At 37.8% G+C, this 27,857-nt stretch overlaps 1 protein-coding gene across 2 annotated transcripts in view; it reads right to left on the bottom strand.

Annotated features, from left to right (window-relative positions):
- SEMA3C (semaphorin 3C) overlaps window positions 1-27,857 on the bottom strand; it is a 123,794-nt gene that overhangs the window by 24,157 nt on the left and 71,780 nt on the right. For both annotated transcript variants that reach the window (XM_069801717.1, XM_069801718.1), the window contains exons 5-12: window positions 23,806-23,925; window positions 19,937-20,027; window positions 15,893-16,012; window positions 13,858-14,000; window positions 11,762-11,876; window positions 9,526-9,595; window positions 6,601-6,745; window positions 1,509-1,731 (exon numbers count right to left, since the gene is read on the bottom strand). In XM_069801717.1, the coding sequence (XP_069657818.1) occupies window positions 1,509-1,731; window positions 6,601-6,745; window positions 9,526-9,595; window positions 11,762-11,876; window positions 13,858-14,000; window positions 15,893-16,012; window positions 19,937-20,027; window positions 23,806-23,925 (1,027 nt within the window). The remainder of the gene's footprint in view (window positions 1-1,508; window positions 1,732-6,600; window positions 6,746-9,525; window positions 9,596-11,761; window positions 11,877-13,857; window positions 14,001-15,892; window positions 16,013-19,936; window positions 20,028-23,805; window positions 23,926-27,857) is intronic.

The raw sequence follows: 27,857 nt of genomic DNA, 5'->3' as shown, positions 1-27,857 counted from the left end.
GAAGAGTCCAGATTTGTTTTTTCCCATTAGGTAGTTGTACCCTCCCGTTAGGTAGTTGTCAACAGCAGTAAGGTCCCCCCTTAGCTTTCTCTGAATAAACCCAATTGTCTCAGCCTGTTCTCATACATCACATGCTACAGTCCTTTAACTGATCTTGTTCCGTTAGGTCAATGTTTTCCATGTACTGGGGTGCCCACAACTGGACATGGTACTCCTGACAGGAGTCAAATACAGGTGAAGAATCCCTTCCAGCAACCTGCTGGCTGGATACGCTTCTGCTAATACAGCACCATACGCAGTTGGCCTCCTTTGGTACAAGGGCACCCTGCTGATTTTGATAGTTGGGGAGGTTTTTCTAAGAGTGAAGAGAGTTTATTTTAATCCTGCCCCTATAGAAGCCTGATGCTCCTGAGAGATCTTTTAGCACCAGCTTCCTAAATCTATTATAACGGGAAGGTTATTCGCAGCCCCATGTGAGTTTGTTGGCAGACACGGTTATTCTACAAGCAGAAAACAACCAGGACCCCAATAACATGTGAGCCATAAAAGCAATGCAGCCATCTCTGTAATTATTTTCTGATGTTCACAGATATATTTGTTCTCCTGGAGTTCTTTTCCTTTGTTCTACTTGAAACCATCTGGAGTAAAAAAGATTAGCCTTTGTGCCTATCAATCTATAATGCCCTGTTAAGCCAGCAGCAGTTTCAGATGTGAATGAATCCTAGGGTCTAGCCAGAGTACCACTCCGCTTGTCTGCTTCAATCAGAAGAGTGTGATTCATATCTGAATATTTTAAAAAATCAAAATTGATCAGTATGAGAATCACTTGACCTGTTCCCTGCAGACTTCAGAAGCATAACACCAGATTCAAATCTGATGTAACTAAAAACAAAATGTAGGTTATATTAGACAGAAATTATTTCAGAATACTTGGATCAAATTCTCTGTGTCCACTACTGCTAGGACTCCAGCCATTTGTTTCTTGTTCTCTGCTAAGTACTTCCATATTTTTACTTTTTTTTTTTTGTGGAGTTGTTATTTCTGCCTTTGTAACATCCTGATCAGCTTGTGTTTTTCTTCAGAAGTAGCTTACACAGCATATAGTAAATAATGATGATGTGAGTATACAAAACAATACAAAGCCAGATTTTGGTATTTTTACTCATGTTAGAGTGCATCAAATTCTACTGTAGAATCCTGTTGCAGACAAACCATATTCAAGAGAATATTATAATTTAGATCAAATACGTTATACACTAGTGTTGATTTCTGTCTCAAATAAAATTCCTATCAATACAATGTATCTCTTGCACCTAAATAGCATCTATAGTAAACATAAAAATGTGCAGAAAGTAAAAAGAACATAATGTATGGATTTCTATAGATGTTTTTGTAGATAGCGAATACATTTAAACAAATGTTTCTGAAAGCTGTAAGTTGTACAAATTGGGGTTGACTGCAAATTATAATGCAATGGGGGAAAACAACTGTTGCTAAGTTTGTCTTACCTGTTCCAAGAAACAAGACATGATATCTTCCGTCAGCAGCATTCACTCGATCCACAGCAATCTTTGTATACTTGTAGTCGGCTCCTATCCGGATGATTAATGGCCTCTTGTGTATTGGGTAAATGGGATTAAACATCAAAGGGTGATTCCTGATGAAGGTCACAACATCGTCTGGAAACTCTTTGGTTGTCCGTATATTAGGTGTGAAGGCTCCTCCTGGACACTGTAAGAAACATGGACAGTAATGCTTAACAATACTTGCCATCTTTCAAAGAGTTTTCATCTCCAACTCATTTACAAATATTGACAGATAGTTGACAAAGTAAGTTCCCAAAAGAGCACTTCAGACTCTGACTGAAAGTAATTATGTTCCAGTAATGGGAATGAAGTGCTTGAATAGCTGCGCTTTGAACTCCCATCAATTCCGATAAGCAAACACAAACGTATTTTTGCACTTTCAAAACCCAGCTTGATGGCAAAGATCCATACTTCTGGACCTATTTCCACATTCTTTATGCTTCCAAACTGCCTGTTGAAAAGAAACATCCAAGCGATTGGTATGGGAAGATACCAAACTTTTGCAGCTGATTTGTTACAGAATTAGTACAAAGGCAAAAGGTAAAATCTGATACTGAACTGTAATTTGCTCAATATCCCTCCAGTCATTACATTGATTATGAGATGGTGAAAGGGCCTGTGACTCATTTTCATTTGAAAAAGCAGTAATATGGAGTTGATGAGGGGGTCCCATGACAACTCATTTATATCTGAAAAGATTGACCATTCACAAGATCTTGTCTATACTTTCCTCTATGCCTGAGAAGTAACAGAGGTCCATGAATACTCTGGATGCTTCTTTAAATGTAATGAAGAACCATCCCAATAATCAGCTCCCAGGCATTCTGGACCTCATGAGGAAATAAAAGTAATCTTAGAAAACTCAAGTGTTTACTGAGAGTGAAACTAAAAGACGACTGTGGGAAGAACTCAGGAGCTATGTAACTGGTACAATGTTCTGGATGTACCTATGTTAATTTACATGACTTTTTTCCAGCTACTGTTACCTCACTTCCTCTTGCTGCTCCTGAGCTTTCATTTTCCCCCTTACCAGATTTCTGAGCTGTGAAAGTCTCCTCAGAGTATTGGAGATGTTCAGAAATGTTTCAACAAATATTTTTCCAGTTAGAAAATGTTGATTTGTTCAATATGAAGCATTTAATGGAAACTTGTTTATTTTGATGAGGACCATTCTTACGTCTAGGATGGAATTTCTGGTCAAAACCACAGACACAAAAATAGCTAGTAGCTTAGGGAGAGATTTACCTCACCTGACTTCTACTGTCTCAAAGTCAGGCATTTATTCTTAGTTGGCCATCTAGGTTTCCTCTGTAGGCAGTAATTCAGACTAGATGCCCTGCTTTTAGATGGCTAAAATTACATAAAATGAATCATACTCTGAGAGACTAGGAAACTTGCTGGGGATATATGAGTCATGCGTCCAACCTACCTGATGCAAGCAAATGTTAGAATCTGGGTCTTCACTTCCCAGGGGATCCCTCTAACCACCAGGCAGGAGTGCCCGTTCTACCCTTCCTGCTAAAAGCTGTTCCATCTTATGCACCTAATTAACTATTCATCAGGCAATACCAGGGACCAAGTAAAGAGGGGACTGCAGCCTAATCCCAGTCTCTAGAATCATCTTCTGGCTCAGTTAGGATTTAATTATTTAGACAAAGTAGAACAGCTCTGGTAGGAATTCTTTAAAAGAAACTGCTCTGGCATCAGTTTCCTTTAGGAAGAAGAACTGGAACTCAGCTCAGATATGGGTCTCTTTTCTCATCTGACATCCTTGACAATTGATTCTTCTGGACTCTTATTTATCCTGAGAGTTTTGGTTTGGTTCTCATTAGAAATGACACTATATGCTAGCCCTCCAAGATTGCTTGCAAAATTGACTTCTTATTATCTTGTTTGCTCTACTCCTTCCCTCTGACACTTCCATCCACAGTCTTCCAGGAAATGTATGGACCTATCTGCTAAGATTAGCAACAAATGCTGAAAAAAGAACTGTGTTCATAAATTTGTGGGCTATTAGCAAGATTATTCTACTTGGTAGTGATCTGCCAGACCCTAGTTCCTCTCCAGAGGGATTCTGTTTCACGAGCAGTTCAGATTAAACTTTCCTGTCCCGCATAGCTCACTTAAAAGACTTTCTCTGATACTTTCTATCCTTCCATTCTTGACTTGGAAATCATAAGACCTTTGTCTGTGACTTCCTGCAAAAATGTCTGTGCTATGGTTCACCCCAGTATGACCCTAAAAACTTACATTATATCATTGTTCTGAGGAAAGCCTCAACAAACATCTTTAGTCAATTAATTCTTTTGCTATCCCTCATATAAACCAATGAGAAGCAAAAGATGTTACTGAAGAACCCTATAAGCTCTCCCTTTCCTGGAGGGATTGAATGTGTATCCTTCACACCTCATTCAAGGAGTTGGCTACATGATATTTATGTTCACAGTTGATCACCATGCAGCTAGATTGCAGAGAGAAACAGAATTCTTTAATTTACAGCATATTCTCCAACATGCTGTAGGTATAAAAACTATTTCTGTAAACTCTGAAAAATGGAAACTATCCTCAAACTTCACTGAATTTAGTAGCAAGCTGCCAATTATGTAATTTTTTTTCCTTTCTTTTTCCATAAGTAAATTTTGCTTGTGGAGAAATAAGAAACCATTGGTATTTAGTGAAGGGCAGCCAAACACTGCGGAGTTAATTATGGACAAATGAACGTATTGCTTTATTTAATCATGCTGAAGCTATACTGAAGCCTTTTCTTTGTTTATCCAATGTGCTGTGACACAATGAACATTTATTTCTGTCCAAAGGTTTATTATGAATATCTCTTTAGGCAACTGTAAAGTAGGATTTTCCGTGTCATATAAAAAAGCATCCCTGTCTAGTCCAGCATCCCAGAAGTTGTGAAAACCCTACGTTCCAGAGGAAAGAGGCTCATGCCCCATAGCCTGCAAGCATGGCTATTCAAATTTAACCCTTTGAACACAAATTCTCAGCAGCAGAAAAATCCCCATGTCCCGATTTCTACAGATGCTTTGACATAAGTGAAAAATAGAGTTTGTGGAATGCATTTAAAGGTGGAACTTTTTGACACTGAAAAAAAAGCAAAGTCCCATCTTGGAAAATATACCTTTATAATACCGTGTTGTGGCTGAATTGTGAGGAAGCACTGAAAAGCCAGTGATCAGAAAACAAGCAATGATCATCTTAAAAGAATCTCTCCTGGCTTTATTTTTTGTGTGAGCTATGATCTAAGAATTTATCTTCACATTCGGAGCTCAACAGCACATCTGAAAAATGTAGATAATTTCTGGCACCATGTTAAATCCAAATCTGAATTTTCTTTTTCCCTTTACATTGTGCTGCCCAATTTCTTTAGGGCCATGTGGAATACCTCATAAACCTCCATGAGGCGAACCAAGAATAACATGGCAGTGGTTGAGGAAACACATACAAATACAATATTCTGAAGCAGCAAGAAACTCTGAAAAGTGACTAATCACAAGAGTGTGAAACTTCCTGTTTAAATGGGGCATTTATGTTCTTTTTTTTTTGGTAAAGTTCAAGCTTAAAGTCTCAGTGAACTCATAAGGTTACAGCTGTATGGATTAATTGCAAAGAATAATGCTAGCATTGGACCTTAGTGGAATATCAGGTATTGATTAGCTAATTCTAGAGATCTGGGAACATAAAGTCCTAAATCTTATAGCCAGTAATAACTGCACTAAAATGTCATGGAGAATTGTGTGAACAGGGAGAGCTATTCCATGTATCTGAGCATTAGTGTATGAGAGAAAAAGAGAGAGAAAGAACAAGATCTACAGCACAAAGATGAATATGAATGAAATAGCGATATGGTTAAAGGTTCTTGCAGTGACTTGCAAAATTAAAATAAAAATTGATTTCCTGTGATAAATGGAAAAGCAACAAAGTGTTCATCTAAAAAAAAAAATAGCTACATCGCTGAGAGATGATTTATGATTCTGTGCATACTTATTTAATTCTGATACTTAAGAAATTGTAAGAAGACTTCATAGGAGTCAACAAAAGACCACACTACCATACTTCATTTAGCAAATATGGATTTAGAGAAGATTCTAGAGAAAGTTCATACATTCTTCATTAAAGCTGGAAATATTAGACTTCATACTTTTGCTAAATCTAAATTAAGAATAGTGCAAATAAGTAAATAAAGACAAAAGTGCATCAACACCAATTTTTCTACACCGTAAAGGTGAAAAGAAAAAAAACCAAATAATTTTGTTTAAAACCTTTTATGAGACATTTTTGTAAAACTTGGAAACAGAGCTAGCTCTAATGGTGTACAGAATTCATTGGAAGATTATTACTGCCCCTGATACAGTGAAAGAAAGTGCTGAAAAATTTTCAAGGCATACAGAAAACATTCTTATCAAGAAGGACTACTACGATACACTGATCAGCATGAAAACTCATCTATTTATAGGTCTCCCTTCTAAGATTCAGTACGTGACAGCATATTAGACCTAGTCAAATGACAAGTCCCGGGTGCCTGGTTCTCTACTACATCTCCCAAGCATCCCAGTGGAGCTGCAAAACTTTAGAGTACTATGGAAAATTCATGCAGACTGAAGACAGACTTACATACGTTTGGATCCAGACTGTAGAACACACTCACAATGCTGTCTTTGTATGCTTCTTTATTTAGCTATCTTTTGTTCAATTATACACACAAATTGTAAATGTACATGTAAACAAGATGACTGTCATCTAGTGAAATAATTCTTACCACCTTTTCAGCAGAAAGAACAAGAGTGTTCAACATTTTGCATGACTTTCAATTCTTTCTAGAAGATTTCCAGATACTACATGATTTGTATGGCAAGCTGAGAAGCAAATAAAATTGTTCTGAAGTGTAACTAAGTGTCATAGTCCCACATAGTCCATTCTCTTGGAATAAATAATATTTATTTATGTATTAAACATAGACAAGTAGTTGGCAAGGCTGCATAAACATCTTTGTACTTACAGTGCCAGGTCGCGGGTACGGAATTCTGCCCTGATATGGAATCAGCTGGTGGTTTGGGCCCTCCTTGTGTGCAAATGGCCCATTGAACACGGTCTGGATGTCAGATAGATGATACACACACACAGCTGAGCCTTTAAATATGGAGCTGGAAGACAGGAGGAAAAAGTTAGTATTGCTATCTACCAACTTCTGTATCGCTTTTCCATCATTTTGCATGGTCCAATGACGAAAGATACCTCTAAATTAATATATTTAATACAGTTTAATGCTTAAGGAGCATGGATTTAATACATGTAAAATCAACTAATCTAGCTTTTCAATATACACCATTACTCCTTAAGACCCAGCAACTTTTTGAACAGTGAACCAAAAAAAGAGGGAGGAAGGTACTACCCTACTTATTTTATAAATATATTTTATTTATATTTAAAATATAATTTTATAAGAAAATTTCCTAGTGTTGAATATAAAAGAAATATAATCTGGTCCCAGTTAAATCAATGGCAAAAATATTGCTGACTTCAGTGAGACAAGAGTTTTATAAACTTTGTACTGCCAAGCTCAGCACAGGTTTTCAGAACTCCCTACCAGTATATTAACCACAAGACCTCCATGAGCCTCCTAAAATACATGGGTAAAAAATTAATCAAAACATCCAGTGCAATTACAATTGGTTAGATTACTACAATCAGTTGCCAGCTTTTCTAAGCAAAAGGGGGACAGGTTGTGGCTGTAAAAGAATTACTCCTATACAGTCCTCAAATCCACCCACAAAACTGGTCTTAAAAAGACCCCTTCAAGAGGGTGAAGTTTGATGCTTCCTGAGGAGAACCCGGGGGGGGTCACCTATGAGAAGGGCATGTTTTCTCCACCGCTCTGGGTTCAGCAATGGTCGCAGATGGTCTCAGAGAGCACAAGCCCTGAATGGCCTCCATCACCCTGCGATGATGAAGGGCAGTAGGGGAATAATTTCCAGAGTGATGCTAAGGCAATGAATTAACTCCTTTTTTTCTCTCAATGCATGTAAGGCTTGAGATATTTATCTTAACAAAGTGGAAACTCCAGACAGTCTAAAATCTGCCTGATGGTAACTGTAGGATGAAGATAATCCAAGTAACTGTCTTCAACTGAAAAAGAAAAAAAACACTCCAGAAAAAAAATGAAAACATTACATATAGTGTCTAAAGAAGGAAAGTGAAATCTACATTGCCCTCAGCTATATGTGGATATATTAGTAGGAGGAACCTTTTAGATGTATCATGGTATTTGGGGAAATTTTAGTAGGTATTAATAGGTTTTAAGAAATGTATTTAGTTTTTTCCAGATGTTTTATGTTAGACTTATAGGAGATTATGCCACTAAAATAATTTTCTTCAATATTACTTGGTTTCCCTCTGTATGGTTTAGATAAAAATACTAGTAGTTATTTGCTGGGATGTTTCTCTCTTTTTACTGTGATGAGTTGGAGGTCTACAGAGGTGAAGATAAGGGAACTGTTAAGGAGCAAAAATCCTTATGATTGCTGTATTTAACTAGGTGACACATTCAATTTATAGTTGAGCAAAGAGGAAGAAAGCATAGACCATGTGACTGACGATAACAGAAATGCGTGAGTGTAAATACTTCAATAGAGAGAGAAAACAGCTGAAGAGCCAGGAAAAAGTGACATTTTCTCTTTGTTGTCACCTTATATGGGCCTGTGATTCAAACCTCTTTTCCACTGCAGGAATACCAGGAGAATTAGGTAAAAGTGTTTCCAGTTCAGGCATGTTGCATCCACAACCTAATCATAAGTGTGGTTTTACTGCTAAACATAACCTCAGCATTTTCTCTTTCTGTGCAGTAGGAATCATAAAATGTAGACAGCACCAGCTGTTTACAAGTTATGGGATTCTTTTTTTCCCAATTAAATAGCCAAAAATCATATTTTCCTGGCTGATTCACATATTTGAGAAAGCAGATCCCTGGATCTGCATGGAAAAACACAGAAAAGTGTATCAGGAACAAATATTTTTTCATGCAAGGATTTTTCTACTAGAAACTGCCATTAAATTAATTATTAGTAATAAATAAAATAATTTTCTAATTTGATCAAATAATTTAAATGAAATTTTAATAAAAGCAGAAAACCTCTTTGAGAGTAAGTAATAACATCTAAATAAGACAGGATAGTATATCAGAAATCAGTAAGCAGTAACTATTTCTACTCTGTATACTACTACTATGTGGCGAGGGCAAGAGAAAAGTGAAAAAAATAAAGGTAGAGATGGCAGAATCTGTTGGTCCACCTATCAGTCTCTCTTTGTGGAGAGTTTCAGCACAGTAAGCCATATGTAGTACTTCCACGGCCCTCTGGAGCTCACCGAATGCTTTCTAAACTGGACAGTAAGTGAGTACTACTGACTGATAATGAGGAGCTTAAGGCTGCAAGGAGGTGATCAAATGCCATATAAGCTTGTCTTTTCGTAGCCAGCTGAAGCCGACATGGGTTATTTGCCATCTGTGCGATCATCTGCCAGCTGAGAGCCTGGAAATGATTTGTATGAATTCATGTAAGAATTCCCGGTTTGATCCTTCGGGGTGCTGGATGTCCTTCAGGAGGTGTTAAGTGCTCTCAGATGCCACATGAGTTTGCTGCATTGAAGTCATTTAGCTTTCTGCTGCTGAACAAGTGGCCCTCCACAGAAATGTTTTCCCAGTGCCAGCTGACAGTATGTCCGGGAGCAGCTTGCTCCAAGCAGCATAGCTCTAACATAGATACCAACAGGAATGATACCGAGAATGTCACTCCTGCATGCAAACGATGGCCACAGCAGATAGACAAAATTGCACAGAACAGCCTTGACCACAAACCGTCACTTTCGTTTTTCATATAGAAAATTGGGCAGTTCAGAAAGGTAACTTTTTTCAAATCTCCCCATTTACCTTGATGTTGTAAAAATTCCATACACAAGTGTCGTTCTGGGGTTGTCTGTCTCTAAAAGAAACACATCCTCTGTAAGAAAGAAAAGAAAAAAAAAGTATTTTGAATACTAATAAAAACTTTATTTTCCAGTTTAATTTACGACTTCATTCCTGCTGAAGTCAACAGTAGTTTTGTCTCAGACTTGAACGGGAAAAAGCAGACATCGTATGAATGGACCGCGTGGATAAATCTAGCATTTGGACATTCAGAAACAGATTTGGAAATTAGCTCCACACCATCTAGCATTATGAAGACAGAAGGCAAAGTTTTTCAAATGTGTTCAGGATCCATGTCACACGTTTCTTTCAGCTGGATCTTGTTGCAGGAGGTTGTTTAACAGTAGGCAAACCTTGAAGTTGTAGTAGGTCAAAGACAAAGAGTTCCCATAGATGGGTGTAATCCAAAGCAGGACAATTAGGTGTTTTGTCGTATAGTACACGCTCTAGATGCCCTCACTAGCTCATTTTCTACATGATATGAATGACACGCAGCTTTCCAGTGAAGACACTGAGAGATGTAAACCTCCCAGCTCCCGTTGTGCAGGGGTTTGTTGACTGCACTGCGAAACTACCTGCTCACTGACCTGAATTTGCCCACTGTTACCTCTGATCTGCTGATTTTTTTTACACTTCAGTGAAAAATACTTCAATCTCTGACAGTTTTTCCTTACAAATATTTTTAATAACTAAAATGAAGCTACCTCTTAAGCTTATTTTACAACACACAAAAAGACTGAACTGTTTGAGCTTTTTATCATAGAATATGTTCTTTAGCTTTCCATTCATTTATGTGGCTACTTCATTTAACCCTCTGAATTTTTGAAATATTCTTTTAAATATGCCAAAAGCAAAAGACTTCATCATGCAGAACTGGAAGTGTTACACTCTTCTGCATTATACATGAAAACAGAAGCATGTGCTTGCTCTTTCCCATTTTTCTGCATTTCCAGCTGTGGCTCTATTCCTCTTCTTTGCTAGAGGATTGTGCTGGGAGCTCAGGCTGAGAACATTGTCTCCTATTCTCCTACAGTTTGTCATACAGAAAACTAAAAGCAGTTATCCTACTGCTTTGCTGAAGAGGATGGGCTGGTAAATCACAGTTCTGAAAGATAAGTTGCTGTGGCAGTGCTAAGAGGCACTGGGAACTTCTGAAATTCAGTCCTCCGAGCACCTTGCACGTTCTGAGCTACAGCAAGTTAGGATCTGCTCCTAGGACCATCAGGTTCCATCGAAACCAAAGCAAGTACACCAAATAGTCATAAAGATATCAGGTCAAAAAGATTCCAAACCCCATTTCCTATGATGAGAATCAGGAATAATGACAGAGAAAAAAGAGAGAGATTACAATGGAGAGAAGGTCAGAATCAGATGCAGCCCCAGTGTGGGGCCCATTAGTTATTTATATTATTTATAATATTTATATTTACATTTGTATTTACATTTATACTAATACACATACTAAATCTTCCAATACCTGAATTTAGAACTATGACTTTGTACATCACAGCTGGGGACAATACAGAATTTGAAACTGTCTGATAATGTTGTTTGGCACTTAAGTATCAAGATATGCATCTATTAATTCCTTAATGAAAGGAAACCACTTGTTACTACTGTATAGATTATTCACCAAATATGTGCAGTGTTTCATATGTTGAACTGAAAATGTAAGTGCCTGGAGGAATCCTGAGAAATTATATTTATTTATAGTATTATTGTTGGTGCCAGTAACAGGATTTATTGGCATTATCTTGAACTATCAAGCTGAGGCCTCTACCTAGTGATCGAAAAAGAAAAACTGTATTGTGAAAAGGTGTGTGTTACACAGTGGTATAAGAAACAGTTTCAAAGAAATGTATGTTCAAAAATCTCTACCATAATCCTAACTAGCAGCAAAATAACAGTAGACTCACTTACATGTTCCCTTCCAAATATTAATTCTTTACGTATATAATTCCTTTACATAGTCAAGATTAATTACCTTTATTTCAAAGACAATGATAATTACCCAGAGAAATTTATGAAGAATTTTTTCATTTCCTGTCATAAAACTGCAAGGGGACTTTTGTCAAAAATTTCTAGAGAGCCAAGATTTCACTGTCAACAACTTGAATAAGGGCCTGTACGAACATCAGTAATTAAATATGCACAGGGTGCAAGATTTAGATAAAACTTTTAAGGGATTTTTTTGCCATACCTAATTCATCAAAGTACGTTTCTGTTCCATCTTCATCCATTACTGAGCACACAAGTCTTGCTTTCAAGAATGTTGTCCACTTGTTGACGAGACTACGCTGACCACCTGTGTCATTCTGGAAAGGAATATTATTTTCAGAAAAAAAAATACAACACAGCTAACATTTTACTGGGCTTTCCTACATTTCCCTCAGGTTAATTTCACTCATCATCTAGACAATTATGCTGGTAAATTCAATATAAAAATTAGAGAGGCCTAAACAAAATCCCCTCATCTAAACACTCCAGATAGAGGAAAAACAAGAACTAGTTTTCTGAGCAGACTTTCTGTGCTGGGCTAGCAGAATTGGGAGGGTCGGGCAGTAGATTTTGTGCAGCAGCAGTGTGTGTAGGTACGATTGGGAAGGACTGCGGAGGTCCGCATCACTCACTGACACCCCGAGTGGAGAAGTCCACGCTATCTCTAAAAGGTCTAATAGTCCTACGGAGGGATGTTTCTTCTAGTCCTGACAGCAGTATAGCTGCATCTGATGTAGTAGCATGGGTCAAGCTAGTTTCGCGCTGTTGCAAGTCCTGCTAGCGTGGTCCAGAGCTGGCTTGGTCACGGCTCGCTCGAGATCTTTCCATCTCTCGCTGGTGCCAGGTGGAAACTGGAGCCGCTAAACCAGATGGTGCAGCGCAGAGGTGATAGCTCCTGCCTTGTTCTGCTGGCGAATGCCTTATCTAAGAGCAGTACCTTCCAAACTGCATGCCACAATGTCACCCAAGGAAAGGGAAAAAGGAAAGGCAGAAGCTAGGCAAATGTGGTTTCGATGAAATGCTGTGCATGTTTCACTGGTGCTCCTGGAGCTGGTAATCCCACTTTTTGGGTGACCCATAAGGGGTCTTGTGGGGGGGTCTTTCTTGGCACCATCGTACTAATATATTTGGCCAGTCTCAAAGGTGTTGATATATGAATATGATAGTATACAAGTATACAAATACGAATGGCTCAGATTTATTTTCATTGGCTTTAGGATTCTGCCACTGACTTCAGTGTAAGTCTAAACAGGCTGAGGCCTTTCAGAAATCATCTGGGCTTCATTATAACAGTAACAATAACAAATACAGCTATAATTGTGTGAAAAGTCTTCTTGCAAAACCTCCAAAAAGGCCTTTGGGCACCCTCACAAAAACACAGAAATCAGGGATCATAAAAGCGATCATATGCCTCATCATATCGCCAGAGAAGGAATTTAACACAATCCTAACACATCCCACACCCGTACACAACAACATCACAAAGCACCAAATTCTAAAGAAGACCCAGATTAAAGACAGGGAATACACAAACGCTCACAATTATCTTCCTGAGCCTTTCCAAAAGAAGGAATGAAAAGGCTAGCAGTAATTATGCATTTATAATTTTTCTCTCATTAAAAAAAATCCATTTCAACAGAGATATTAATAGCTGCTTCAATCATTTTTCATCTACAGTTGATTACAGATATGAAAAAGGAAATAGAGACAATGAGGAGTGCTGTGATCGTAAATTAATTACTGCACAGGAGTAGCCATAACTCCTGAATTTAATTTTCCTGTGCACGTTTTTAAAGTTAGACTCACACATACATCAATGCAAGAACTCAGAAAGGACAGATACTGTAAAAATGAAAACAATATTTGAAAGTTAAATCAACCCATTTAAAAGCTTGGCTCTGGTATTTCCAATGTGTTTCAAAGATTTTGGGGAGGGGTGTGTGTGTGTCTGCGTGAAAGACTTCACTGTCTTATAATTCAGTATTTCTAAGCAAAGAATGTACCTTATTTGTGCAAAGGACAGCAAGTTTGGAAATTCAACATAGGTAACTATTCTGACTCAGTCAGAGAAATACACTCTACATTTCCATATCATTATAGGTATAGCCAGAGATACATAACACGTTCAGACCCTAGCTGTGTGTTCAGTAACAGGTCTTCTTAATTATGAATGTGAAGGCTGAAACAGGAAATTTGTTTCGAATATAGATCAAAGGCTTTTCAATTATTTAGTCTTTTAGCTTATCATGTCACACTAGCAGCTTGTCCCAACAACCTGGCAAACAAAATAGTTCTTACTGGGCATATTCTTGCAATCATTGAATGAATCTGCTTTGTGCTGCCACTGTTGTCTGTGAGTCTCTCTTTGAAGAAGAAGTAGATTTTGGCATCATTGGGGTCAGTGCCATCTGGGATAACATGAGCATCCACAAAAATAGGCTCTGAAATGAAACAGTATACCAAAAAGATGAAGCCAAAAGATGTATCAGTATAAGCAATTAATGATTCGACAGTTACCAACTGCTATATAATGCATATGCTGCTATGTACTGCTGTGGCAGGTTAAGCTATATGCTCTAGACTCATGCCTGTGTATACCAGATATCAACAGGTAAAGGCTTCTTGCTGGCAGACTTAAGTTTCTGCATCCTCGCATTTTATTGCACAGCAGATTTTCAGAAAAGCAATTCAAATGCAGAAGCAGCAGTATTAGATTACTGCAGAGATTCAAAGACTTGGAGGAAGAAGAGGGAAGAATCAGTGTGTTATCAGGGTACTTAAGGAAAGACTTGTTGAGGCAAACCATAAAAGTAAGCAGTTGAAAGACTCATTAGGAAAAGAACAAATAAGGTACATAAATAAGAGAGGAAAATAACTCGCAGAACACAGAAAAGGAAAGCAGGGTACGCAAATGCTTGAACAGCTTTTGACTTCATATCTGAGGTTGATAAACGTAACCGAGTGTACACGCAAAACACTGCAAAGGAGCACTACTGAGAGAGCAAAATAATTTATATCCTTAACAGCAAGGTTATAATGGACAGTGGAGGAGTCCTCAGAAGACCTCCTCCTTTGTCTGAAGGAAGAAGCAGACTCTCTTCCTGTATGAAGGCTATTTCTTTTCAATGATCATGCAAGATTGCTTGATCGGTTGAAATCCAGTACACAACTTGAAACAACCCAATACAGAGGTTGGATGTCTGACAGAAAACTCACTTTACACTGCAGCATTTTTCTATTCACATGAGCCCATTCTCAATTAATATAACAACTGTCATGACTCTGGCTCTAAAAGAACATAGAAATAAATTGTGATTGTCAAGTACCTGTTCTGAGCATATGTAACAGGTAGACTTTCCAGAAATTAGGCATTTTAATGGTTCTTTTTCCCTAATTCATTTTAGGGTGCACACTTCAGGGTGTTCAGATAAGTGTAAGAATGTATAGCAAACAGAAGAAAAATTTAGAAAGCAGACATAGTTTCCTGCTCATAGTGAATTGAATTTATTCTGATTGCAGTCCTGTGATTTCACTGTAGTCACAGCCACACAGGAAAAACAAGAGTCACCCTAAAAATAGTCAAGACAAAAACACAGGAACTTTACTTCAACATACCTGAAGGCTTTTTTAAATTGGAACTGCTATGTTAGTTGCTATATAACCTTTGACATCTATCTCTGCTCAGAGATTTTAATTCAAAATAGTTCAGTTGGAAGGAGTCAGTAAAGTCAGGGAGAATTTTCACATTGATTTCAGTGAAGCCAAGAGTTAAGCACTTGCACTCAGAAATTAGTTTTCCTACTGTGTTTTGACAATCAATTTCTTACCACTGAAATAAATGGCAATAATGGGACTCTATTCTGCACACATTTTGAATGCAAGTGGTGGTGAGTCTTCTGTACAGAGGTGGATCAACCTGAATTAACTGAAGCTGGTAATTCATTAGAAAAATCTTAGAATCAAGCACTCTAATTAAAGGCAATGTCTGATGCAGTAAGGGTGGAGAAGGCACTGCCCTAGAAGTCAGATTGACCACTTGCTATTTGAAAGGCATTTGCTTTCATACACTTTCCCTTGAACAGTTTGGTTTAGTCTTAATGAGAGAAAGGCCATCAGGTGGGGTGGCCTAAGAGGTTGGCTCATGCACCGCAGTGAACCCTTTACATCTGTGCATGGTCTACAATATGTATTTACACACATTTCTTCATGGTTCAACTTCATAAATTAAATTCAGAGAAAAGCTCTTTAGAAGACAAGCTTTTTATTTTAAACAAAACAAAGCAGAATCTCTGTGAAACCCATTAAAAGCTCTGGTAAAACAAAGGCATCTCACCACTCAGCCACTTGGAGTTGTGCTGGTCGGTTCGCACTGCATTCCTCCTGGTCAGACTCCGAAAAATGGCCGCATCCGTCCCCATGAAATCAATATACATTCCTGAAAAAAGTTCTTCATCTGCAAAGAATTGAAATGGAGGGGAAAAAGCAAAAGCATTGTTATGGCTTTTGGGAAATCCGTATTTACTGATCTATTTTTATTTTAAACTCATCAGCTCTTTATTTACACAGAAGTTTATACAGACATGTATTGGGTCATGGGAATGGGGTTTCCCTCTGATTTATGAAGACACAATCTAGAATGCACAAGAATCATCAGATTTTTCTTAAAGACTTTAGGGAACTGCATAATTAAATACAACAGAGAACTGCATATGTGGTGAACCTTTCTTTGATATGGAGTTTAGTTGCTCAACTTTCACTGCTAAGGATCACTGGAAAATCAGGCTAGTGTTATCAAAAAGAATCACATTCAATTTTTTAAGTACATATTTCAAAAAGCTTTTTTTTGTTATGGGAGAAGACAAAATGACTGGGCTGAATTTATTGCTGGTGTAAACTGGCACAACATCTATTGCAGTCAATGGATCAGTGCCAATTTTTACCAACAGTATTGTCAAGGCTGCCCCAGGCAGCCCCAAGCTGACTTCAGTATTGCAGAGGCCAGACAATCATATTATTGAACTTTACGCAGAGTAATACAGAGCAACAAATGTCCCCTTTTATGTACTTGATTCTAAGTATAGAGTCATTATGCTTGAACAGAACGAGACATGCAACTCTTACATTAACAGAACCATGAACTTCTGCTCCCTGCGCAGGGCTGAAAATTCAGTCCATCAGTCAGGATGTATATCTGTGTTTGCGTGAGTCTGTGTGTGTGCATAAATATACGTATATATAATTATAATTCTAATTACACATACTATCATTTTCTACTCCGTGAATAACCAAGCAATTTCCACTAACTAATGGCAATGAAACCCCAGAGTAGAAAACAGTAGCTAAAATAAACTCTAACTCTCATAGTGGGAGTGGTGGCTGAATACATTCCAGTACAGCTGGGTCCTTTGATTGATGTTTTTGTCTGAATTCCTGGACTACCCAGAGAGTGTGGTCAAGCTGGCAAGAGTCACAGGTTCAGAAGCACTTGAGGCTATTTTTATGCTCTGTGTGTGTGTGTGCGCATCAATATGGAAGACTATTGGCTCATGAGAGAATTAAAACTCTGGAGATTTTGTTTTTCTGTTGCTGACTACAGCCTGAACTGAACCCCTGCAGAGCAGCCAGCAGCACTCTTCTGCTCTCATCTCTCCCAGTGATGACAAGATTCATACACAGGGGACTTAATGCATTCACTGCATGTTTGGGAAGCATTTACTTCCTGAGCATGTATTGACAGAATGATGCTAGATCTGTACTGATTTATAGCTGATTTTATTTATTTGTCTCATTGCCTCAATCCACCAGAGCTTTATTCTTATTATGAAATAAATTGGCTGAAAGAGATCAGGCTTATGGTTCTCACTAAACGTTATTTACGGCCCTATGCATATACACATATGCGCACACTTTAACAATAGTACTACACTAGGTAATTTTAATCCTATTACATATCAGTGCCATTAGTTATGTCTTAAGCATTCCTAGTGTCTGCTTGCTAATCATGTATCAGATGATATCCGTCAGCTCCACTTCCTTTTGGTTAAATTCTTAAATTCCGCACAGCACTTGGTTTGCACAGCACAACTAGTTCACACTACTTCTCTTTGTTACTGGGGGGAATTACTGAATTGATGAGGTATGTCTGCTTTTATAAATATCTCCGAGTCTTGGTGGGGAGAGAGACATGCATCCTGCACATTAGTTATGCCAAGCTTCTTCAAAGCACATTTTTCATTGCTTTGATGCAAAACTGTTTTTGTACAATGGCAAATTGTACCAAGTTCAAATTTGTTTTTATAGCATCACTTTCCTCTGAAGGGTGAATCAGCTTTCCTGCTGTATTCTAGGCTGCTGATGCCCAAAATTGTCAAGAAATTGCATCTATATTTAAAAATGGTTCTTTTGTTGTGGAAGAGTTAGCCGGTCTGGCAGTATTTCCCCATCTTCTGAAGCGAGGGGAAGGAATTCCTCCTGCAGAAGAATGCTCAAAGGAGAGTCCAGTACATGGCCTCGGTCCCCTCATTATAACTCAAGCTGTGACTTACAAAATCTTCCCTTTTCCGGCATGGGTATTGAGGCTAAATTCATTCAAGCTTAATGTTTTTGAAGTGACTGGACTTTGTAGTAACAGGGAGAAAGTATAAAACCCAATCTGTGGGACTCTTGAAAAAGAATGTGACCTTTGTGGAAGAATTTAAACTTTGTAGATGAATTTTGTCATGAAAGATAAGTCAAACACTAGGGAAGGTCTCTTCAGTCACATAACTGAGAGATCAAGGAAGATAACATAAAGTCTACTAAGATGAACAAAGCTGCCATAGATCTGTTGTAGAAAAAAATCAGCTTACTGTATATACAGTAAGTCAGAAGCAATGTACTTTAATGGTGTTTCAAAAAAATCCAGAAGGAACAAGGAAAGGAAACTTTGTTATTTAATGACAGGTGATTCACTTAGTCATACCAGAACAGCAATGAGTAGCAGTGGATTAATCCATCACTGACTTTGAACAAACATTTTCTTTACACAGTGAGTGTCTGTAAACACTGACCATAGATCACTGATGAAATAAAGATATAAGTGCAGCCAAGGTTCAGAGAGGTATCCAGGTAGCATTTACCTGTCTTCTAACTTCAACCGAAGCAACTTTATCGCTTCAGTGCATACATTTGTGAATGAAATTACTTGTCCTTTGTACTAAATATATTTGCAATGAGGAATCAGGAAAAAAAAACCCAAACAGGTAATTTATATTTTGAACAGACCATGTAGGATAGACTATATGACACTTCTCTTAAGCTCCATGGGACTCAAACTTTAAAGGAAATATCTGGCACAATATGTAATTGCCATTGATTTCAGTGGAAGCCGAACGGCAGAAACACCTCACATTGTTCACTTGTAAAGCTTGGGTGAAATATGCAGTAGCTATGTGCACCAAGTTTTATTTGCTAAGAAAGCCTGAAAAATCTGTGCAACTGCTGTTTCCTTCATAGCCAAAAATATAGCAAGGAGTAGGCACATGTTGAAAAATCAAGGCTTTGGCACTAGAAGTCTGTGAACATGCTGCAAATGTGAAAGGTCGGGTTATACTAAGTATATATAACGCATCTCCTGGGTGAAAAAGGAAAAAAAAAAGTTTCTTTTACTGATGACTTGGGTTGCACAAAGCATATGTCCCCTTTGAGTTTTCAGTTAGGTGTGCAATAGGCACTGCAGTAATTCTTTGTATGGGCTATATCTCACAGTCACTGAGTACAGTTGCCACCAATTCACAAGAATACTTGAGGTATGTTGGTTTTATCACTTTCTGGCCTTTCAAAATGGAGGAAAATTGCAAAGTTGGTTGGGTATAAAGCCAATTGAAGAATGAAGAGCCTTGCAATAGATGGTGGGCTCTACAGCAGAGATGACAACAAAAATGAATTTCAAAGTAACTAAAGTCTTCAGGCTTTCTTTCCCTGGCTACAATTTTACATTTACAAGATTTTACAAGTAATGAAATGAGACACAAGAGCTGTCTAGGATGAACAAGGTCAGAAACTGTTCAAACATAAAATGCTAGACAGGGTAATGTAAAGTTGAAACTAATCCTGGGAAAAAATGTGTAAGCTGGGAAAAGGACAACCTTTTGTTTTTTGTTTCTCCCTCTCTCCCTTTCAACAGCTTATTTCTGCATTTCATTCATACACCCACCCTTAGCTTCATGTAAACCTTGAAACAAGGATGGACCCAACCCTTGTGCCCATCAGCCAGACACAAGGTACTGCTCCTTGGCGGCTGAATTCTGTGTCGGGCTCGTTTCAGGCATCCCGTCAATCCACACCATGCGTGATCATAGGGGTTTAGACCTCAGCGACTTGGAGTATCTTTACTTACTGATCATAACAGACACCGTGTTCACATTAGGGTTGAAAGAACAGCGTCCCTTTCCTGATTCACACTTGGAGTCGATCTTGAAGATTTGTTCCTGCAATGTAGATTTGTGTGTCACTTCTCATTTCAGAAACCATCAGACGTAAAGTGATTTTTATGCTTGGCTATTTCCAGCATTAACAATGCTCGGCACTGCTGGGCACTTTTGCTGTACTATCAGAAGTTTAGCTTTCCTATTCAGAATTTCGTCATGTGTTTAGACAACTTTTTCATTGGCACCCATTTATTTTCAAGAATCTTGTCATAAATTCAAGACACTGAAACAAAGAATTTCTCCCTCTAGCTCAGTTATGCTTTGGAGAGGTTGACTGATCTCTGCAATAGCATCTGTGGAGATTACTTCTGTGTTATTGAAGTTATTTGTCATTTATTTGCTGAATACATCGTGATACTTATACTAGTCTAGGACATTATAATAAAGCTACTAGAACAATAATACATATTAAATAAAAATCTCTTATGACAACTGTCATTTGGTGATAGTATAAATCATTTGCTCTTTGCTGAGCTATCAGACCTCCAAAAATCCCTTAAATCATATTTATTTTCTTCAATAGCATCTACTGGATTATGTATAAAGCTCCAATTCCCTAGTGATAGATGATTTATCAATACCTCTTGCCATAGCCTGAAATCTCTTGGAAATTTTTTTGCTGTATAGCAATCTTGGTATGGGGATTTGTTTATATTTGATTTGATTTATAAATAGGACATACCTTTGGCAAAGTAGAAGCAACCTGGACTACAGCTTGAAGTACAAACAGCCTGAATATCTTTAGAAAATTCACCCATCTCGGTGCACCTCTTTACTTCTTGGTTCCCAGCAATACTGAAGGGCACAGTATGCTGAGCAAGAAGTGACCTGAGTCCAAGTCTGTTCCTTAAAAACTGCAGTCAATAATGGTAGAGACATCAATCCGCAGCACGTTGACTCTCGTACCATTGTATACCACACAACTTGTTCCTAGCCTCCCATAACAAACTTCTAATCTTTAATAAAAGGCCAAAAGACACAATTGCAAGGAAAAAAAACACCCAAACTTAAAACATTTCTATTTCAACAGAAAAAGGTAGCTGGCAAAAATTCCAAAGAAAGGCTTCTGTGATGTAGATGTCAATGTATTAGTTATTCGACTAAGGGCAGCAACTCTTCATATTCCCTTTAACAACTAACGTAAATCTCAGGGGAACAGGGATGCCACACAGCTCACTGAGCAGCCATTTGGCAACAGCAAATTGGAGACTCCACCCACCTGAAATGCTCAGCTACAGGAGGAAGTTTTCATATCCACAATCCCCTATCTCTTCCCCCCCTTCTGTTTTGCCTAATTTAATCACAGAGATCTTATCTATTGTTTCAGTAATAAGCTCTCTAAACAATGTTAAAATATAAGTATGAAGTTTGTAATATGATCTTGGGTTGGGTTTTTTTGTTGTTTTACTTCTAGATTTATATGCAGCTTGATGTTAATCCATATTTACTATATTATACCACTATTTACCAATGCAAAATGCCCATTACTGCACTATTAAACTAGCTCCAGGATTACATGTGATTTTCATATATATTAAACTACTTTTTAGTCTATAATTAATTCACATAGTGATTACATTTCCTTCTGTTTTCATTTACTTTGACATTAGAATATATTTGGGTGACTAAGAGAGTCATTATCAAGGACCAACGTATCAAGTGTGCCAGGTAAGAAAATGAATAATTTTTTAACCTCTGTTTCAGGGAAAAGGGCAACATTCTGCCTCATCAATGAAACTGCCTTTTTTTGTGAGATTATGTGGAATCCTGGAGACAAAAGAGCAAAACAGGCCCAGTTCTTATGATTGTTGGATATGACTCTTACTGTCAGATTTTGTAGCTTCTAGAGAAAAACAGATGTGCTTTCTAAAATATCCATTTTGCACGTGCAAAACCAGCCTTCTGTGCATGGAAAACTGTACTAAATTAAAGGTGAAATGATAAAAGCAGAGAAAAAAATGAATTCTCACTAGTCCCATCAGCACTACATAGTTCTTCATTCTGCTCTATTAATTAGTCATGCACTGATATATGCAATGAGTTCAGAAGGAAATGCTTGGTTTAAAACTGTTATGCTATTGTTGGCCTGTACAGTAATGGCTTTGAGCATGTGATGCCTACAGTCAAGTGTCTGACAGACTCCAGACGTCTGAAACAGCAGTTTATTTAATCAATTGATCATAGGCATGTAGCTATACAGACAGGCTAAGTGAAGCCAGTCCTGCTCTTTCAAGACATATCTTTATTTTTAACTTAAGAAATTTAACATCTTGCATAATCTGGAGATGTCATTTCCACCCCTCCGCCCCAATTTAATTTATAAAAAAGCTAAAATAATGAGGTTCAGAGTTATCTGGGCTACAGTACTATTGCTTAAGCTGATAAAGCAATATTGCATTAATTAGAGACTAATAAGATCACTTTCCATGTTTTAAATAATTTGTCAAGGAATAGGATAATGCTGAGGACAGCTGACCTCCGCTTCAAAATACATCAAAATAAGTTAATGTAGACTCTGTCAACCAGAAGGATGGATTTACTTATTCAGTTCTGCTTGCTTGTGCTTTTAAATCCAAGCCTATGAACCTCTACTTTTAGATAATTAATTAGGACTGAAGGTGCAGTGATTCAGACTACATACTCTATTAAGGAGGCTGCAGCCAAGTAGGGATCTACCAAAAGTCACTGAGATCATCCCATGCAAACCTACCTGGAGAAACAATGATGTATCACCTCTCTGGCAATCTCTGCAGTAGTCTTGGGTCTTGGCCAGAATTGCCATCCCACTCCCAGTGAAATCAGTGATGAATTTCCCAGTGTCTTCCCTAGGAGCCAGCCCAGCTTTTAAAGCTGCCCTCACATGGCAAAACTCCAGGTGGCACGCTCTGATCTTCTTTCCCAACACATCTGCTTCCACATTGTACAGGAAAATATACTGCCCCCCTCTGTGCCTGCAGACATGAATCTGACCCAAAAGCTACTGAGGTGCTGGGTCTTGGTTAAGTGCTTTTCTTTCTCCTTCTGGTTGCTTAATTTATTACCTATTATGTTTGCACATAAACAAACATTGCACTTTCAAATTAGGAAACTTGGACAATATACTTATGAAACACCTGGTACTTTGTATATTGAAAATGCACAGTGAAACTGAATCTAGAAAAACTGGAGACCTACCTAGAGAAAGTAAGATTTACACCCTGGAAGGTCTCACAGTGAGGAGAAAACTTACTGACTTCATCCTGGCAGACTCTAATGGGGCAAACCTTGAGCAGCAGATGAAAGTTACCTGTACTGGGATTGCATCCAGCGGGTATTAAGCTGAAGTCCAGCAACCCTTCACATACCTGAATAGTTAGCCCACTTAAGGGCTTCTCCCAGGAATCACTAACACATGGAAGTTATAAAAAGTGAACTGCATATTTTACTTTTTATCTAACTGGCTATTTCCTTTCAAGTATTTCTTGGCAATTTTTCCAACAAATGGCAGGACTGAATTCACCAGACAGCATGAGATAAAAAGTAGTATCAAATGTAGCCCAGCATTTGGTATGATTGTGGAATTTTGGACAACCATCCCATTTGAGGCATGGCTTTCGGTCATGGCTTTGCTTCTAGCTGGTAACAGGTCAGAAAACCATGGACCTTTGTTCTTTTTCTATTTAACATGGGTGAAGGAACCTATTTGGATCATTGACTTTGCATCTTCAAAATTTTGAGTTTTGTACAACACTAGTAAGATGCACCACAAAATGAGTGGGTAGAACGAAAAGAGACTTACCTCGGACCTGCGTCCTCTGTTGACGTACACACACACGGGGCTGAAGGCACCGCTGCCGCAGACGTACAGGTGTGTACGATTGTACGACTGTATCACACGCACAAAATTTCCACAGCCATGCTGCAGAGAATACAGAAAAAAATAATTTGACCTTGGCAAATGTTATTAGATGTTGAGAACTCTAGGGAATAGACATGGTTTATAATTTTAATAGTATCATGAAAACAGCTATGGAGTTTGGTAGTCTCTGGATTTGAGCAGCTGTAGACTTCTGTTCTCATGCCATTTTGCCTAGTCTGGGAACTGGGCATTGATAGGGCACTACAGAGGAGTTATAGAGGAGTGCATATAATTTTCCCATTTCCACACAGTAATCTAATTTTCATCCACAGACTTCTCTGTACCTTGCATGGGAAGAAGCAGGGCCTCTGCAGGAAAACAAGAAGTAACCTTATGAAGTTTCCTTAAGGACACCTCCAAAACAGTCTCTTTTTTCCCCCTAATTTTTTCATCATATCTGGAGATAATTAAAAAGCAAAGCAAGCCCAAATCTCAGATCCCATTGTTTGTATAAACAATTTCTTTCCAAAACTTTAAAACTCTGAACAACACAAAGGAAGTTTGCAGTGAATTGTTGCTTCATCTTGAAGATCAACAGTAACATACTCAAATCAGCACAAAAATTAAAACAGAAGGTTAAGGGCCACACAGTTTCACACCATCAGATTTACAGTTTTGTCCTTCCAGCATACCCCTTTCTTCTCTTGCTCTTTCCTTTTTTGACTATGATCAACTGCTAATGCACTTTAGGTTGAAAATGGATTTTTTCTGAATATTTTTCCTTACTGAGATCCCAGAACTGCCTTCATATTCAATTGTCCAAACCTTCACCAAAGACACTGAGAATTGCATGTGTTCTGTGAGCACAGTATTGGAAACTGCGTCATCAGTCATCTTCATGCAAATCAGTAGAGTTAATCCTTGTTTAGCAGACTGCACAGTTTATTTATATTTAAAGGTATTCATATTTTTGGTTCAGCAGGAGCTGGTACTGTACTACAACATCTGAATTCAAAGGAGTTTCTCTACAGGGAACACTGCATGTCCTCAGTTAAGTGCTAGCTCCAGCTGTATCAGAAAAATCCTTTAACCCAGTCAAAATACACTGTTTCTCTAAAGCTGAGGGCTCTTCCTAAATGTTTCCATTTTCTCATATCCAGCTATCTTAGTTTGGCTCAAAGATGGCTTTAGTAATGTCTTCCTATCAAAATCATGTTTTTCTCAGCAGTACTGCCAATCCACATTACGGGTGTGGAGAGGGAAGAAGGCCAGGTGAAGGTATACCACTAGCGTATATATGCCAGAGTGTAAATTGTTGCTTTCTTTTCTTGCTGTTTGCAGAAGACTTTTCTAGAAGACTCCTAGATAAAGGATTACATGCTGAGAAGTCTCAGAGTGAAAGTTTTAAAGGATCAGGACCATGAAACAATATCTACATGAACAGTACTTGTACATGGCACTTGATTCTCTGCTTCAGTACCATGTCATGTGCTTTCCAGAGTGTCTATAGCAAGACCACAGCAGTGGTTAGATGAACGGCTCTTTTCTTTAAGGACTGCCTTCTGGGGTAACCATCTGACACATACTGTGTCTTAATGTCTCTTCACTAATGATTTACAGACAAGTAACACAAGTTGGCTCAATACAAACATTCTCATATTTTAATGCTGTCTGGCAGGAAGACCATTTTATGATTTCTGAGCCTTTGCCCATCTCTCTAGTGTTGAACCACTGAACTCCATTTGCAGTTTGCTACATGATTAATCTGGGTACCGCACTGTGACTCCACAACCCAACAGAGCAAGAAATTGTTATTTCAGAATATATTCTGTAGGACTGCCATTCAAGAGCACCCATGCTTCAGCTTATTTCCCTTTCCTTGATATTGGAGTACTTTGTGCTTTTAAATCACTCTGGTCTGAGGTGACAGGAGATAGCTGTCTTTAGGATGGATGTTTGTCAAAGGTGGTGGCTAAGCTGTAGCTATTGACACACTACCGGTGCTTCTCTTGGAGCTGATACCAAAACTCACTCGGTAGCAGTGTCTGGGGAACTGCCTACTGTAGATATCCGAAAGTCAGACTTCTATACCCTAGGATCTCATCACAGTAAATGGAAAGAAATAGATGTCATACTAATGTAAGCATTCAAGTTAGCCTGGTAAACATATTATTTAGAGGTGACAATTTCTTTTCAGTAACAAAAAAGGCAGCCAAAGATGACAAATTCAGACACCAATGTTTGTCTAATGGCAGGGCAGACGAATGCCCTCAGAATATCCTTGGAAAAGAATTCACTGATTGCATGAAGTCCTTTACCAGCTGCTCCAAGTCTACCTATTCTTCTTTTACCTTGTGATAATCACTAGTCTCTGACAGGCCCAAAGTTATCGTGCATGCACTCCCCCCCCGGCCTTTTTTTTTCATTTGAAATTCTTAATTCTTCTGAATTCATTCACTGCTTCTCCCTTTATTATCAGGAATGAAACTCACAAGAATGCTATTAAAGTAGAGCTATAAATTTTAAGTTGCAAACAGTGATTTAGCATCGGGTTCTCTTTTTCTCATTATTTCAGTGAGCTTTCAATAAGACGCATCATTGATTTTAGTGAGAGCAGCTCTTCGCTACCTTTTTTTTCTCTTTTAAACTCTTGAGGACAAATATGAAGAAACTTAATGTAAACTATTTCTGGAACTTTATTTTTCTTCTGCAATGAACAGCTGTGATTAAAAAAGTCAATTAAAGTTGATGCACATGGACATTCTTAATTAACTATGTTCTAAGATATTAGCTGTACCCACAATTAAACTTTTGTAAAAACAGAGGTTCTATCCAGAAATCTGTCCACTAATGCAGCAACATTTGGCTACTTCAATATGATTAAAACCTAGGAAAGTCTCACCACTAAATAGCCAAGACTAAAAGTTCTCCAGAGAGCCCAGTACTTAGTAGTGTCTTAATTTTTTTTTTCCCATGGAACACATATTTTGCATACTACATTCTGCTTAGAGTATCATCTACATTTTTCCTACTTTTGCCCTAGAAGTGTCATCATATATTGGAAACATGACTAAGACTAATGAACTTTTGTATTTCAAAGAAAAGAAAATTCTTTAACCAGTCTATCACAAGTTAATAATGCAGCTGACATAGTAACTAGGGTCAACAATAATCACCATTAACAAAGCTATATGTTTTATTTTCACATTTAGTGCAACTTAACAGGCCACTGGCTGTAGAATTTACTGCACACTGCAGTAACCAGAACAATGTAAAGATGTATAGAAAAATAGGATATTCAATAGGAGAAATACTTGTTTTTCACTACCATAGCTATCAGGAAAGAAAGTAGATACACTGCCATACCAACCAATATAGTTATTCATAAAGAATCATTCTGTTGTTCTGCAGCAATATAGTGAATTACTCTCCACAGCTTTGAAAAAGTAGTATTACAGCAACACTCCAGTAGGCCAACCTTCTGGTTTCCTTACATTCATAATAGATTTTAAAAATAAAGCTCACGCATATTTCTCCTACAAAATAGACTCAGGTGAATTATTGTAACATTGCAGTAACTGAATTGCATGTTATCTGTAGGCTTAGTTAACAATACAAAATATGTAGCTAAAATAAATAGAAATATTAGGCATTATATAGAGACCTTTGAGATAAATAACAGCTTTTATACTGAATTCAGTGGTCTTTTGCATTAATCCTATTGTTTCTGAAATTAAAAGCTATACTTATATACACCTGCTTTCATCCTTCAATCACTTCATTATTTATGATCCTAGATATATGCTGAGGAGTATGTTCCAAAGATGATTATACCTAAGGGAAGGCTTCTGATTTCCATAGTTTTTTCTCAAATGAAAATTTAAGCAAAATTTCATTGGTTTTTCTTATAAATTTCGTAGTGAGAAATTGCAATTTTCTAGCTCAGATTAGATTCTGAATTCTAATACTAAAACACTGTTTGGAAAACAGCT

Source organism: Haliaeetus albicilla, chromosome 14, assembly GCF_947461875.1.
Source record: "Haliaeetus albicilla chromosome 14, bHalAlb1.1, whole genome shotgun sequence".
Lineage (NCBI taxonomy): Eukaryota > Metazoa > Chordata > Aves > Accipitriformes > Accipitridae > Haliaeetus > Haliaeetus albicilla.
The sequence above is the reverse complement of the archived record's forward strand: the minus strand, read 5'-3'. Positions and strand labels throughout refer to the sequence as shown.